Raw genomic sequence first — 16,450 nt, forward strand, 5'->3', positions numbered from 1 at the left:
ACCAGGATATTGGTGTGATTTAGCTTGCAGGGGTCTTTGCAGGGGTTACCATTAGTGCCGGTGCCAGCGACTCCAATCCGGACCGAATACCATTCGAGCATCGGAGCCCCGACGGTGTCGACTATTGTTCGTTCTTGTGCATTCGAGGTGGTGGCATGACAGGATCGGCCGTTGCATGGCACCTCAGGAATTTCTCTTTTTCTTTTTCTTTTTTTTTCTCTTTGGCCCTTTTCCTATTTCTCTTTCTATCTTCCGGAACAGATCTTACTCTGTACTTTCTCGCCTCGTACCATGCCATGCCATTCAACATGTCGGTGGCCAGTGATTCCTAGTATTCGAGTACAGTTGGTCTACTGATGAGAGTATGAAGTGGGCGGAACCGGTGGCTACAGGCTATCAAGCTCTGTATAATAGCTAGTGCGACTTTCTCTTAAGATTTCCTTCTATCAACATCAATGATCTTCATTTAATGCGCTCTTCTCCCATCAAGCAGTGACGTTGGGCACTTATCATCGCGTCTACAACGGCTGTTAGACGGACATGAGTCTTGCGTAGCAAAAGTCCTAACCACCACCAATTCTGGGAGACTCCTTCCCTCCCCAGACGCGTGTTGTCTGCTTAGAGAAAGGAATAGCGGACCTCTTCCCGGACCTGCCGCGCCAAATCCAAGGCTTCCTGTCGACCAGCCCTTGAAAAGACGTTGAAGTAGGCCAAAAAGGTATGACGGCCCGTGGTTGGGTGAGCAACCTTCTGGCCTCGCTTCACCAAAGTGGCACATCGACTGATGTGTTTGGCCAAGTCGGGTCTTCGGGCGAGCAAGTCGGCGCAGATGTCGTCCGTATCAAAGATGCCCTGGCTCGAGGGTGGGAAGTCTGCTGGAATGAAAACCATGATACAGGTATACTGTGGGCCACACCGGTACGGCTTAGATAATGCACGCGCCCTGTCCTTATCACCAACCCCCAGGACCACAGCCAACCCCCAGTAGTCAATGCCGTAAGTAGATTCGATGATATGCGAGCCGGTCATGCCAAGAGGGCGGGGGTTGATTTCAATGAGCCAGGCCGATGGTTCTGGCCGAGTCGCTTGGGGAGCGCGCGGCTGTAGGTCCATCATCCCGTTCTGCTCCCGGTATTCCATCGAGGAGTTCTCAACTCGCCCTTCCAGATGCATAACACCATTCCTAATCCCGAGGCTCAGGAGCGTGCCAACAAAGCTATTGATGAGCAGATCCAACTCCTGAGACGGCAGCGCGGAAGGGTACACGCTATTCAGCTCGTGGAAATTGGTCAGTGATCCCACCGTGGGCCCATTGACGTCCGCGGACTTGGGTAGGTCATCGCATATCTCAGCGAAAAGGACTTGACCGTCCAATAAGACAAGGTTGACATCCACTTCCGGCCCGTCGCAGTATGGCTCCATCACAAACTCGGTCCCATGACGCGACGTATCGATCGACTTTATGGCTGCTGGGAACGCATCGGGGGACTCGACTCGGGACACTCCTTCTGAGCTCCAGCCATCGCAAGGCTTGACAATGAGAGGATATGGGAGCTCAACCTCCTCTGCTATTTTCAGCGCCTCATCAACATTAGACGCCAGATAGGCTTCGTGGCCGACATATTTACTCGTCAGGAACTTGTTCGTGGCGATGCGCATTGAATCAGGTGGCGCAGTATCAACTCCGATCTCGTGGGCGATTTGAGCAATGTAGTACCAGAACGAGTCCGCAAAGGTGACAATCCCATCCACCGGCTTGCCATAGGCCCTGAGAGACGCAAGGATGTGGTCGCCAACGTCTTCCTCGGGAGGATTCGTCAATCGGGTGGGAATGAAAGCCTCGCGCCATTGTGCCTGGGCAGGGTCTTCCAGCCAGTGTCCTGAATTCTCCAGCACGACCACGTTGATTCCAAGCTCTCTAGCGGCACGGTAAAAGCCAAGTCCGTCCTCGGGATGTGAGCTATTTGCGTCCACTAATGCAAGCGTCCTGCGTCGTGGGGTTCCTGGCTGTATCCACGGAAACGAGAGTCGGTTTTCAAGGTCTGACTCGACATTTCGAAATAGCGCTTGATGTCCGGCATCTGAAACATGCGTAGAGCCTTGACGGAGAATCAGACCGGCTGTGGCGGGCGCAAAGTATGTCGTAAGGTCCAAGCGACTGGAAATGGCAATCTTCTTGCCACTGTAAGTCTGCAGCGGCAAGGCAAAAGAAAGTGCCGACTCGACATATTCAGAGTCTCGAAGTCGCAGAGGAATGATGTCTGAGCGAACGATAAACCCACTGTGCAAGGGCACAATCAGTTTTACTGCGCACTTAGCCCCTGAAGCCGACGCGCGAAGAATTTGCAACAAGAACCCAAATGCTTTTGGCGAGCCAAGAGAGGCTGGTGTGATCTCCTTGGACGCATCATCCTGGTCGAGTTGAAAAATTCGAATGTCGTCCGGCGCATTCAGCAGGTCAGGCCCGTGATAGCCAGGCTCTTCCCAGAACAAAAAGTCGAGTGATTGCCAGGAGGACTCCGTGGGGGGAGAACTTAGGATGAACGAGTACTCCCGGAATAGGCCTGTTTCTCTTTAGCGGGAAAAGATTCTAGTCAATGATACCCTGCTTACCCTCGTTGTTCTTTGACCTGACTTGAAGTCTTTCCTGCGTTGCCATGGCGAAATAATACCCTTCCACTTTCCTCTGTGTCTATCGAATCCGAAGCTAAACAAATACACTCACGTCGCTCGCGGAGATTAAAAAAAAAAGATGACGACGTTTCTTATCGCCGCATCAAACCCGCAGATGACCGCATTATCATCGCCTAGGACCGGCGGAAGCTCTCGGGCCCTGACTATCCTTCGGTTGTCCTTGGATGAGGAAGAAAAGCTACATTTCTCGCATCGTCTGACCTTCAACGTCCGGCACAGAACTCTTGCAGGTGTTTCAGTTCATAATCCGTCATGTATCACACCGAAGTGGAGTCTTCGGAGCTCCAGCTCGACCGAAAATCGACAATGCCAAGCCCGAGTATGCGGTCCGAAATATAGGCCGCCGGGGCTAAGGGCTACAGCGGACAGTTATGCCGCCATATGCAACCAACGCTGATAGTGCGCACGATTTCGACCTACTTGAGTTTCGTAATACACTTTAGATATCTGCGCAGGTTGTTGAGTACTCGACAAGTCAGCGATTAGTTAGTTCACCTTGCTTAGGCAGTATACGGTTATGTTGCTCCCCTCACGCTGATCTCAGCAGTTGATATCGGACTTAGGTCGCCTCTTTTTGGACTCCATCATACCATGATTTCTCTACTATGGTATATTATATATACAATGTTAGTAAAATTCACTGGAGATCTCTCCTTTATAATCATAGACCCGAAAAATCATCCTGCAAGCAAAGCCACGAGAACTTATTCGTACTCGCTCGATTTCCGCAGCAAGTAAACGCCTAGTCGAGAGAAAGAATCAATTAGCGCATGCGTCAGGTAGCCCATAAGAGTAGCAGACTTGCCGTAAGACTCATCGGGATTCATCCACCAGTCAACAACGTCCCCTCCAGCCTCTCTGCAGATGTCCACCACCTTTGGTTTTGGCCACTTGCCACTTCGAATGGAGCGAATCGTTTCCCCTTTCCGGAACACAAAGGTCTCCCTACCGATCTTGAGGGTCAAGTCTCGCTCTGCCGCGTAGAAGCTCTCATGCATCCATAGCTCGGGGTTCCACCGACCGAGAAAACTCCAATTGCTCACATCGAACGCATCCGTGTCGAGCACATCGTTTGCATGCTGCAGCCCATTCAGAACAAATTTCTGATTCGACGGGCCCTCATACGCGCGTGCAATCTGCTCGTGGTCTTGACAACCGTCCAAGGCAATAATCATGGAGGCACCGGTGCTGAGAAAGCTCCGAATATATTCGGAGGCCTCTGGCGGGGGGAAGTTGGCCAAGCTATTTCCCAGCCACATCAACGATGTGTGTCCACTTCCTGGGTTGCGCTGCAGCCAGGCAGCGCACTCTTCATACGTGGCGACAAGACCTTGGATTCTGATGCTCGACGAGGCGGGGAAGATTGCTTGAAGATTGCGGAGGCCTCTTTGGAGGGCTGCGCGGTCCACATCGCAGGCGATGTAGTGAATGTACTTCCTCTGAGACTGCAGGATACGTAGTATCAGAGCTGTCTTTTTCATGTTCCTTCACAGATACTCGATGAGCAAAAGAATTACCAACTCGCGATGAAGACGAAAAGGTCTCGTCACTTACCCTGCACCCAACTCTACCAGTCGGTCCCCAGATGAGATTGAAGCTACGATATTATGAACTGCATTGCGTAACAAGGCCCACTCTTTGTTGGCAAGGTAGTATTCGGCAGAGTCAAGGACTGCATTGAATAGCGACAAGCCCTGATCGTTCCAGAGCAAGAGAGATGGCAACTCTCGGTCTTCAGCCCTGAGCCCCTGGATAATGGAAGGCACTAGACTGCTGGCAGCAGCCTGGCGACGAAGGTTATGTACTTGTAGTGCACCATAGCGTACTCGGCGCGAAGAAGTATCTGGTTGGTAAGCCGCGTTTGCAAATGACGATGGCCATCCACGCATGTCTTGGACGTTGCTCGACATAGTTGTCAAAGTGAGAGATCGATTGGTATGACCGTGCTGAAGGACGCAAAAAGCCTACCGATCAGGAGACACAGTTTTGGTAGAGGTCCGTCTGGAGGAACACTCGGCATTTATTCCCTGCCGGAGATCACGCCTTCTTCGGTCTACCAACAACCATACTGGTAAGCAGTCGGGCTTATAATTCCTTATGCAGTCTAGTAATTGAATTGCACCCGTATCTGCCTAGTCCACAAACCCGTTACTCGCCCTCGAAGTGTATGGACGGAACATGGATTGTCTACTATGTTTCAAGATCGAACACCGTAAAGCTTCCCGTAGCATTCGGGGCCTCGCTAGCACGAACTTGAGGCGTTCGGTCTTTGGATTTCGGTCCCAGGAGTCCGACATCTGCAGGGTCCGGTGGTGGCCGATTTATGGCTGACTGGGATAAAGGATCGCCCGGCAAGAAGGTTGCCTGATCGGAGCCCGGTTTTCTCTTTTCATTTGAGATCAACCCTATAAAGTGCTTGAAAATGGTTCGAGGAATACGTGTCAGGTTTCAAATCAGAGCAGAATTGACGACAACACAGCAAGAAACATGTCTATCCCTAACTCTTTCATCATTGTGGGGTCGGGTGTTTTTGGCCGTATGATGATTCCCCACCCACCTGGTTTTGTCTTTCGACCCAGAGAGTCTTCCCTAACCGTCAAATAGTCTCCCTGGCCTATGCCCTAAGCTTGGACGAGCAATTTGCCGACAAGAAGATCATCCTCGTGGATCGATGGAACTTCGAGCCACCCAACGCCACAGGCTCGGTCCACAACCCGGCGGCCGCAAATGCAGATACTAGTCGCGTCATCCGGCGTGACTATCCGCATGGTCCATACGCTTCCCTTGCCCTAGAGGCTATGAAGCGTTGGCGGGGGAAATTCGGCGAGAACAACCGATACGTAAACCAGAGACTGCTTTTCTCCGGGGAAGGCTCGTCACTGACGACACCGCCAAAAGAGCTAGAAACGGTGAATTATATCAAGAAAGCGTATGCCATCAGCTGTGAGTTGACGCCTGGTGGCCGAGACGCGGTCCAAGTGCTTGACTCGCTAGACGAAGTCCGAGCTTTGCTGGGTAACACTCCCAGTCAGCCGCCCTATCTTCCCGTGAATAAAGATCCGATGGCCCGAGATCTGAGAGGATACATCTCGAATGACTGCGGGTGGGCCGATGCAGGGGCCAGTATTGAGTGGTTGCGCCAGGAGGTTATCCGCCTTGGTCGTGTGGAGTGTGTAGTTGGTCAGGTAGAGAGCCTGGTTTACAGTGACGACCAAGAAGAAGTGAAGGGAGTGAAATTCGTCGATGGGAAAGTTTTGACCGCCGAGCTGACGGTAATCGCTGCGGGTGCACGGTCATCGCACATTCTCGGCATCCCCAAGCTTTGCGACGTTTATAGCGAGTTTGTGGCCTACATCCAGCTCACCGAAGAGGAGGCCCACGAGCTCCGCCGCAGACAATGGCCCATCCTCGTTAACTGTCACCGTGGCGTGTTCGCCGTCGGCCCGGATCACGACAATTGTCTGAAGTTTGGGCACTTCTCTTATAGCGGGATTGTCGACGTGCTGCGCGAAGCGAGCATTCAAGTACCGACTCGACCAGACGGATGGGAGGCTCAGCAGAAATATTGGAGCGATCCCAGATTTGGGTTTGGCGGAGAAGTCAAGGTTTCCGCGCTTGGCGACGTGGATGACTACGAGAATCCAGCCGCGCAGAGGGCGTTGGCAGATTATCGCCTTTTCCTACTGGAACTGCTCGGCCCTACTGGGCTCCAGGGAGTTGACACGCTGGGCCTCGACCAGTCTGACATTCTGTTGAACAACATTGCGAACCGGCCCTTCACCCGGGTTCGCAAGTGCTGGTATAATGATACCCCGGCTCTCGACTTTGTCGTAGACTACCATCCTTCGTATGGCAAGACCTTGTTCGTTGCGACTGGTGGTTGCGATCATGCCTTCAAATTCCTTCCCATCATTGGAGAAAAGATTCTCGCTCTCGTTCTGCGCAACCGCGGTAACAGCTCGGTATCACTGCCAGCAGGGGTTGAGCCCTCGCTGGAGGAGCTATCTGAACTCTGGAGGTTCCCGGTGGAACTACTACAGGACGACTAGACTCGAGGAAAAGAAAACAAAAATTAAAACGAGTCATTGAGTTTCTACGGCAGGAACGATTCTGCTATCCGCCTGTACGTGATAAGAGATTGGATATCTATCGCTCTTTAGAACCTCTTATGTACAATCCCCAAGATTCCCTTCTCCCCACCCTCTATTATTCCCCTTTTCAGCATCAACCCGTCGTGTGTATACGGTGCATCATTCAAAGATCAAGCTGTTTGAGTGCAGCTTGAATCTCCCGAATCAATCTTTTGGCAGCCACCTCTCTCTTTCCCTGGCCGTGCAAAGGGCTGTTTGTTTCATTCTGCTCGAATAGCGCGTCAATCAAACCAGCAGACAGTTTGTCTCCAAGCATGCCACATTTCACTGGATTTGACAGTTCCTCGTATTCTGCCGACCCGAACAATATGTTCTCAACCTTCTCGAGAAGGTTGTAGCTCACATGCATGAGACATTCCAGCTGAAGCGTGTGGTGGCCATCAAGCTGGAACCCGTCGATGCGGAGCCCGCTTAATGTGGGCGGTATAGTCGGAGTAGGTCGGGTGACCGCGTGGAGGATCGATGTAAATATGTCTTCATATGCTTGGAGAATATAGGTGTAGCAGAAGAGAATCGACAACAAAGTCGACAACTCGAGATACGAGGTCGGCGTTGTCGACGATGTCGAAGAGGATCTGGCCGAGGACGAGGAGCAGGGCGTTGCGCCACTTCCCAGGCTTCGTCGTGCCTGAGAGTCCGTCGGCGCGCCGTCAGCCAACCTGCTGCCCTCCGGCAGGACCGACCACTGTGGCCTCGCCCGGTCTGCCCTCAAGTGCGAATCAGGGCGTGAATATTTGATACGCTTGAGGATCGAAAAGAATTCCTGACAGTGATGCAGTGTCCGCCCAATGGAGAGCCAACTGTCTTTGTACCCTCTCCGCGTCGACGCATCTTCAAGGCTGCATTTGTCGCGCAGTAACATCTCGTTGAATTGGGCGAGCTCTTGTATGCAAGATCTCGCTGACTCGGCGGGTTGCGTCGATATGGGTGATGATCGCCTGGTTTGGCCATAGGGGTAGTCGTCGCAGTCCGGGCTGGTCAGCTTTCGGGCTTTCAACGGAGCCGGGTTCGGAGGCACGATTGGGTCTGTGTACGCCTCCAGCTCAGGTGGACCGGAGTTCCATTCCTCCTGATGGTCTTGGTGTATCAGCTCGATCATCATGCTATGCTCATGCATGTTGTCCATCGCTGGATCCCGGCCCAAGCTGAGATCCGATTCGATCAAGGGAGGCGTCTCCATACCCAAACCATGTCCGTCCATCTTATGGTCATGAAGATATGTCATCCATTCGTGGGACATGCTCGGCATTTCACATAGTGAATCAGTATCGTGGGACGGTCGTCTAGTCTGCAGACCACCGTGTGCGGCGACTGAATCGCTTCGCTGATGGCTGAACGATAGGCTGTTTTGGTGTAGCTTTGGGGCAGCGGTGACTAGACTGTTAGGAGGAGAAAAGACCGGGCCACTGTGGTGATAGGCCAACGAAGACCTTTCCGACGCTGGCTGTGTGGCAATCATCTGCTCCTTGACGCTCGACACAGCTCTCCGCGGGGCAGGCCTAACGCTATAACATTCAACTTTCGCCCTCCTGCACCTATCACATGGTATCTCATTGCGTAGGAGGCGACTACTGGAATTTAAGATTGGCTTGCCTGCACCCACGCATCGCAGCTTTTGGCCACGGCATCGGTCACAAGCACCGTGTCGACCGTGCTTGTCGTCCATAATCCGCAGGGTTTGCGAGGGTGCTTTCAGAACGTTACATAAATATCAAGTTGTACTCTGCTGCAGGATTTACCAGGGGGCTGCGAGCGCTTAAAAGTTTGAGCTGCTTTGGGGGCCAAAATTGTGAAATAGCAGGTCTGAGGTGCTCGCCAATAATGGCGACAAATGGGATATGATGGCGTACTCCTCGGTGCCCTCGGAGAATGGTGGTCTACGTCGGAACAAGCCCCAACCCATGCAGAACACCAGTAAGAGCAAGCCCATCATGTTGTTTAAACGCCGGGAGCCTGCAAGGGTAGGAGCAATCAGACCCGCAAACTACTCTGAGTAGTCGTGCCTTCTTCTCTGTGGTTGGACCGGCAGTCGGTGATAATACTTTTGCTGAGTAAGATTGCGCGTCCAAGAGTGCGAGTGACTACAGGCTAGATCACCTTTCGGAAAGGTTAAGGTGACCTGTAATCTGAGGCTGCGACTACGGCGATTGCTGACCTTCTTTGACGCGCACTTACTTGCGCGATGATACGGCAGGTGGCCTCATCCGCTCGCTAGCCTACCCGATGGCATCGCACCTGATACCAAATTCAGCGATAGGCCAGCTGCATCTTACTAGATATAATCTTTTAAGCATTCTAACTAAAGTTTTACTAGCCTAGATCATCTACCTAAATACTCCAACATATGTAAATTTATGTGACAGAAATGTAACCGAGCATCCTGTGGGCCTTGCCTGTTACTTGACTTTGATTTGTCTTCCTGCCCACTCTCTCCTACAAATTTCTGTGCTGCTAAAATAGATGAATTAGTTAGTCCCTAGCTTGTCTTCATGTGATCTGCTTATGAAAGGCTGGCGAGCAAGCGAAAGCTCCATGTCTTCAGGTCCGCAGCCGTCCTGCAGGTAGAATTGCTGTAATTCAATAGCCGTCTAATCACAGCCCTTCTACTGGGACCATTGATGCTGGGTCCGCCAATGACGCAGCATGGTTTCCATACTAGTGGCCCCATAATGGCACTGAGCGTATGCTTGCCGGTATAATAATCCATCCGGCTGGCATGGTAGGATAGGTAAAGGATAATTTTGAGGCTGATATGCACATGATGATTTATACAGATAAGAGCGAACCAAATAATGTCTTAAAACAAGTTCTGACTTTATATACAGCACACTTACGCTTAGATGCGGTAATGACAAGAGGATGATTGCACATTAAGAGATAAACATAATAGTAGGTCACTTCACAAAAATCTAATGCAGAATAATAATTTAGTCAAGCCTGGGCCATATTTTGAGCCGCAACTACAAGATAGCGGCACATTAGGGAATAAGAATAATAGCAGGTTCATAAAAACGATAATTTAGAGTGTAGCTTCGTTACCCCTGGCCCATATTTCAAGTTAAGTAGTGAGGACGATAGTCAAGTAGTAATAATAAGGTGAGGAGTAACAACCCTATTGGAATATCTAGGTGTCCATGTCTCAAGCAATGAGGATGCCAGAACGTCAAATGAGTTGATAAAATGAAGAGAATTATAAATGCACCACAGACAAGTATGATGTTATATTTCAGGTAAACTTCTTAATATTTGCTTCAAGATTCAAGTCCGCTGCTGTTTGACGGCTTGGTTGGGTGGGAAATTAGTTGTCATGCGACCCCGGTCGGTTGGATATCTGACAAAGGTAATACCTGGCTCCTTAAATTGCTTACCTAGGTTCCCACATGTCATATCAGAAAACTGAATGTGTTTTCCTGGCCCCATCTCTACTTTCGCCGATTTGCTTGGCGCTCGGGCAATTTTGCCCTAGTTGAAGATGGTGCCCCCGCCGTCATGATCAGGGTTGGGTTCAGCGGGAGCATTATTGGATTATGATGAACAAGGATAGAAGGTGAAGGACAGAAGGAAAGGGAAATAGCAGCCAAGCGGCTAAACAGATAGATGTTAATGTCACCTTCCTTTCTAATCAGTTAATAACAAGGCAGAGCGGGATCCCAACCTGTTAGGGTAGAACGTTAGCGACCGTTACAGCCAGCCGTTTTCAGATGTTGGCCTGTCTGTCAACATGAGTCTATGCCGTCCTTTAATACCAATCCTGGGTGGTGAGATGGTGAGACTTTGGATGGAGAACCTTAGACTGTAATCACCCTGCCACCAGTCCCGGCTCTATTGTCATTCATTAAAAATCATTTTAGAAATATTCCAACTTCCATGATGATGAAGTTTACATCCGCAAGGAGATGAAAAGGACGAGTTTTGGTCCTAGCCTCGGGGCTGGGTCGGCCCGAACCCCTCCACAATACACACTCGTCGTTTAGCGAGAGTGACTGTGTGGAGGAAGATTTATGCTTCCTCGGCCTTCCCCGTAAGATTACCTTGGAACCATCACAGCCAGTGCAAGGTACGGCGGCTGGGCGTCCAAGGCCGGCGGTCCAAATGGAGATTGAGATTCCAAAATTCTGCCTAGTCAGAAGGGTTACATGCTTGTACAAACCCAATAATTCCCCATCTCTTCCTAGGGCCAATGCGCAAGTACATGCTGGTTATTTCTCTGCATTGCGAAGTGTCATTAAATTAGAATGGCATCCGCATGCAGAGCAGATGTCATGTAGTCCTCTAAATAAGTTGAGGTACTGTGTGTTAGTGACAAGGTCTTTTTGCTGTGTGTGCTGTGCTTAGAGTGCCTTAATGATCAGTAGCATGGGCCTCTTCAGTGAAAGGCTCCATGGCATGGCACCACTCATAGTCTCCACCTTTGGCTATTGCAGGGGAAAAGCAGAAGGTGAGATAGAAACGGCTAACCAAAAGCAGCAGAGTCGCCGCTTCCTAAGCCATTTGATTGCGCGGTAACCTCTTTAGATGAATCAATCAATCATGGTAAACGTGTTGGAGCAGCGGAGTCCGCCCCTGACGGTGTCTATCCGACTGGTTCCCACAGGGATCAATACCGCAATCTAAGGATTCAATGGCTAGATGTGACTGCAGATCCTTTGAGCGATATCAGCTTTTAAATCTTCTTTTAATCACCATATTGGAAGGAACCCATGGATCCTAGATTCGCAGTGGAGAGATAGCTGTCAACAGTTACTCTATTTACAAGGTGGAACGATATCCATTGATCATCATACTGCTTTCAGGCTACTACCATTGCCAAAGGACTGCCGATCAGCCGTTGATCAGCCTTGGAGTCCAGGATTCACAATGGCGCTGCGGCGGTCGCACGCGCCTACCAATTAGAGTCTCATTCTTTTGGTATATGATAAACTAGGCTCAAGAGGAGTTACGCCTCCCAGATCAAGGTTCATCATTTGCTTCTTTTGCTCGAAGTATTTGGTATTTTATTAAAGGGGTTCTTCATTGGCTGGACCCATGCTGCTCTAGGTGGGGGTTCCTTGACCATGCTTCTCCTCCGAACCAATCCACCGAGCCTGATCACTCCGCCAGGACCGAATCAGTTGGTGAGGGTCTACCATGAGAAAGAAATACCCTGCCATTTGAGACAGTAGACAGGTGGATTGTATTTCGTTAGATACAGATTAAGATTCAAGACGGAAACTCCGGACAAAGCCGAGCCCCAAAAATGCGCTAGTTGCTGATGAACTCCACATGGAGGGCCAGTGGAAGGCTGGACGGAGATCATGTTCTCATGTTCTCCACTATGCCATAGAGGCTAGCTCCTGGACATCAATGTCAAAGACACAGATGAGATTGGCAACCAGGACAAAGAGATGGGAGTTAACTGTCTGCTGGGCGGATAGTCCGGAAGTAGGTCTTACCTAGAAGGATGTGTGGTGGGAGGCCTAAAGTGGATTTACCAACATCTTCGTTAGCAAATAATAACGGCTCATTGGTCTTAGGGGTAAGCGTCTGGCACTAGCGCAAGAGGACGTACTTCGGATATTACCTGGGGTAATATGGCTTGAAGAGCCGTGACTTTTTTTCCCCTCCAAGAAATATGGATAGGACCGGATATTGCTGCTCTGGATCGGGAAAGATCAACCCGCTCAGTCGTCCGTGATCCGCATGCAAAGACCTCTCTGACCAGTATGGATTTTAAGCCAGCTACGTATTATCAGCCATCTGAGACATTTTCTTTATTTTCTCTTCCTCTCATAATATTCTTTTCTCTACTCTGTACATTCCATTCCTCATGCACGGCCAGTTTATCTTACAGCCACTAGCTATAAAATCTGAGCACTTCCTAATATTGAAGTTTCAACTTAGCCAGTCTGTAACAATTGGTAATTGGTTTTTGTTTGCAATTTTCTTTCTGTTCTGTCTGGTCTTGCGTCGATGATATGGAATATGACTTGCAATAATGATCCTCGCCCTTTCTTTCAAGTCCTGCAAGATTTATCTCATTTGGATAGCTGGTCTTAACAGATAGTTACATCATCCAATATGATAATTGACGACTACGTAGTTATATCTACCACGCTGACAGTTTTAATGAAAACCGCCTGCAGTAGCTAAGCGATGGGGCTCGTGCTATTCTTCGCTGGACCAGCTGGACAATGACCATTGGTCCAAGCATGCGGCTGCAGGGCTGCCATGGTTGTGGATGAAACCACCCAGCCCCTGTTAGTGCTTACTTGCAGTAAGGTCGAAGGGCCTACAAAGAATGCCTTCCAACACTGAGGATCCAAAGAGGCGCACTATAGAGGTCATTGCGCACTCTAGCCAAGGGCGATGACTATGGAGATGCTCCTTGAATAGCGCGATTTCACAAGTTATGGTCATCCAATCTGGGGTGCTTACTTAGCATCCTTTAAAAAGTCTTAACGTAATCGGTAAGCGAGCCGCCACTGCAACCGAGCCGCCACTTTCCCATCCAATTCCAACGTGTTCGAATTCAAAGCTATCCAAACATCTACTATGCCACCAAAAATGCGTACAATTGCAAGGAATTCAGCAGAGCAGGAAGGCAGGATCCTACTTGCAATATCAGCACTAAAAAAGAAGGAAATATCTACAGTTAACAGGGCTACGCAGATATTCAATGTCCCTCATTCAACTCTACGCAATCAGTTAAAGGGCAGCAAATACCGCAATGAAGCACGCGCAAATGGCCATAAAATGACTCAGAATGAAGAGGAATCACTTATTAGATGGATTCTATCTATGGATCAACAAGGAGCGGCCCCCCAACCATCCCATGTACAAGAAATGGCGAATATCCTGCTCGCGCAGCGTGGTTCAACTCCTATACAGACTGTTAGAGAGAAATAGGTATATAACTTCATTAATCAGCATGATAAGATCAAAACTCGGTTCTCTAGGCGCTACAATTATCAGCGTGCTAAATGCAAAGACCCAAAGATTATCCAGGAATGGTTTAATCATGTCCAGATCACTATAATGCAACATGGGATAGCAATAGAAGATATATACAACTTTAATGAAACTGGCTTTGCAATGGGCTTAGTAGCTACTGCTAAGGTAGTGACAAGAGCTGAGATGCTTAGTTAGCCCTTTCTTATCCAGCCAGGGAATCGCGAATGGGTTACATCTATAGAGTATATTAACTCTACTAGATAGGTGCTTCCGCCATGCATTATCTTTAAGGGAAAGGTCCATATTGAGGGCTGGTATCAAGATACAGCCTTACCAGCAGACTGGCGGATTGAGGTTAGTGAGAATAGATGGACAACTAATTAGATTAGATTATGATGGCTTCAAAACATCTTTATTCCTGCCACTACCGGTCGTATGACTGGTAGATATTGACTGTTGATTCTTGATGGCCATAGGAGCCATCTAACACCTTAGTTTAATTAAATCTGCACTGAGAATAGTATTATTCCACTCTGCATGCCTGCGCATTCATCACATCTCCTGCAGCCTCTTAATGTTGGCTGTTTCTCTCTGCTAAAGCGTGCGTATGGCCGCTTAATTAAGGACAAGATGCAACTTGGTTTCAACCATATTAATAAGCTTGACTTCCTTGAGGCCTATCCACAGGCTCATACAGCAATCTTTTCATCAGATAATATCAAAAGCGGCTTCTCAGCAACTGGATTAATACCACTGAATCCAGATCGGGTGCTCAGTCAGCTTAATATCCAGCTTAGAACCCCTACACCACCAGGCAGCTAATTAACTGATTCCATCCCAAAAACACCTTACAATCTTAAGCAGCTAAAAAAGCAGGAAAGCACGCTTAAGAAGCTACTTAGGGAGTGTATATATAGTCCTCCTACCCCTACTAAGGCTGCGCTAGATCAGATTATCAAGGGGTGTGAGATAGCAATGAATAACACTATCCTTCTTGCAAAGGAAAACCAGGATCTACATGCTGCACATGAGAAGCAGCTTCAAAAGAGGAAGCAATCTAGGAGGCAGATAGAAGCTACAGAGGGATTCTCTATCCAGAAGGGGCAGGAGTTCATTTAGTGCAGGAATCAGGCTGATGAAGCTATCCGATCTATACCTGCAGAGTAGGTAGTAGATGCAGAATAATGCCCTCAACGGGCCCCCCCGCGCTGCAGTGACTGCCATATTCTAGGCCATAAGTGATTGCAATGTCCGCAGCGCAAGAATAACTAGTTTTAGAAATATAATCATGTTTTAGGGGGTGAAAATAGCTTTGATTTCGGCTCCGGCCAATCTTGGGTGGCGGCTCGGTTGCAGTGGCGGCTCGCTTACCGATTACGTTATTGGACCTTGCTTTATCTAAATATTAACTATTAGCAGCCTTACCTGCTTAGTATTAGTCCCTTCGATCATATTAGTCCTGAACTCTTATCCTTATGCAGCGTGGACAGCAGGGGAACTGTCTCATTAGATACTACAGACCAGCTGTGGCCTGTACTGAATGCTGATGATGGAAGATCTGATGTGACCAGGTGACACCTTACTATCAGAGAAGGTGGCTCTAAGGTGTATCTATATCTATTGCGTCCCAATATCGGCTAATCTGATATTATTCCACCTGCTATAGTGCTAGTGGTTGTCCCAGGCTTGTAGTCTAGCATAAATGATTCCTATAATTACCACTAAGTAATAATAACAAGTTTTAGGGATTTGGGAGTGGCTCCCTGGATAGCAACCTCTTATTAGACTAGATGCCTTTATCCCTGCTGATAAGCTCATCCATCTTTGCTGAGCCTAGTTCAGTCCTCTCATCTGTAACACAGCCTCTAGCCTGGGACATCACATCTCTGGAGACTGGCATTAAAGTCTTAGCTAAGTCTAACTCTGTGGCTAACCTACAGGGCCAGGTCAGAGAGTTATAGAACTAATGTACTGCACTGAATTACTCTACTATGACCCTGATAGATTCTACATTAATTCTAAAGATCTATAACAGATGCAGAGGAAGACCCATGATCTTGAGCTCTTATTAGCCAGATTAAAGATACCTTTAAAATAACTCTATTAGTCCCAGGCCTTATACACCTAAAGTATTAAGCCTAATCCCCCTATAAGCCACTTCTAATGTGTAACTAGAGTTATATATTAATACTTTCAAGTCTGTGATTTCCATACCGCACATACCCTTATTCTAGTAAGAGTATAGGTAGTATTGGAACACTCCAGATAGTATTTGTAATGTTGTTCGATGCAAGTTGCTACTGGCCATGGTAATCAAAATGTTGTTTGCCCCTGCCTTTCTATCAGTAGGCAAGTTAGTAAATATGCAGTCTTAGGCATTGATATGGATGCACTATAGCTAATAATAGCTTTTTTAAAGGATTGTGCTTCATGCCCAGCTCAACCTTGATATTCCGTAGGTTGGGTTCCTCCTACTTCTATATCACTATACCAGTGCTACTGACATTAGTGATTAGCATTTCTAGCTATTAGAGGACTGTTTGGTGCAGATGGCTATGAAACTTAACCTCCATCATGACCCTCATACCTATAACCTTGCAATGGTTGGCACTGAGGTTGAAGTCTAAAGATGGCTTAGATGGCCCTGCTCAAGCTGTTGCTCTAGGCTAGTCTAG

The 16,450-nt window shown here is 48.7% G+C and overlaps 4 protein-coding genes across 4 annotated transcripts; 1 reads left to right on the forward strand and 3 right to left on the reverse strand.

The window, feature by feature from the left end:
- Positions 1 to 618: 618 nt before the first annotated feature.
- Positions 619 to 2,659, reverse strand: fmpC (ATP-grasp enzyme fsqD; the record flags this gene model as incomplete). The annotated part of the gene is made up of 2 exons (XM_043291738.1): positions 619 to 2,564; positions 2,614 to 2,659. The coding sequence occupies 2 exons, from the start codon at positions 2,657 to 2,659 to the stop codon at positions 619 to 621; spliced, it is 1,992 nt and encodes a 663-aa protein (XP_043147673.1).
- Positions 2,660 to 3,398: 739 nt separating this feature from the next.
- On the reverse strand, positions 3,399 to 4,604 carry fmpB (N-methyltransferase fsqC; the record flags this gene model as incomplete). Its single annotated transcript, XM_043291739.1, has 2 exons — positions 3,399 to 4,179; positions 4,249 to 4,604. The coding sequence occupies 2 exons, from the start codon at positions 4,602 to 4,604 to the stop codon at positions 3,399 to 3,401; spliced, it is 1,137 nt and encodes a 378-aa protein (XP_043147674.1).
- Positions 4,605 to 5,181: 577 nt separating this feature from the next.
- Positions 5,182 to 6,743, forward strand: fmpA (fructosyl amino acid oxidase fsqB; the record flags this gene model as incomplete). Its single annotated transcript, XM_043291740.1, has 2 exons — positions 5,182 to 5,230; positions 5,299 to 6,743. 2 exons carry the CDS (start codon positions 5,182 to 5,184, stop codon positions 6,741 to 6,743), a joined length of 1,494 nt encoding a protein of 497 aa, XP_043147675.1.
- Positions 6,744 to 6,948: 205 nt separating this feature from the next.
- On the reverse strand, positions 6,949 to 8,511 carry fmpR (Zn(II)2Cys6 domain-containing transcription factor fsqA; the record flags this gene model as incomplete). The annotated part of the gene is made up of 1 exon (XM_043291741.1): positions 6,949 to 8,511. One exon carries the CDS (start codon positions 8,509 to 8,511, stop codon positions 6,949 to 6,951), a length of 1,563 nt encoding a protein of 520 aa, XP_043147676.1.
- Between the last annotated feature and the right edge of the window lie 7,939 nt (positions 8,512 to 16,450).

This window comes from Aspergillus udagawae (genome assembly GCF_001078395.1).
Source record: "Aspergillus udagawae IFM 46973 DNA, scaffold_5, whole genome shotgun sequence".
Taxonomy (NCBI): domain Eukaryota; kingdom Fungi; phylum Ascomycota; class Eurotiomycetes; order Eurotiales; family Aspergillaceae; genus Aspergillus; species Aspergillus udagawae.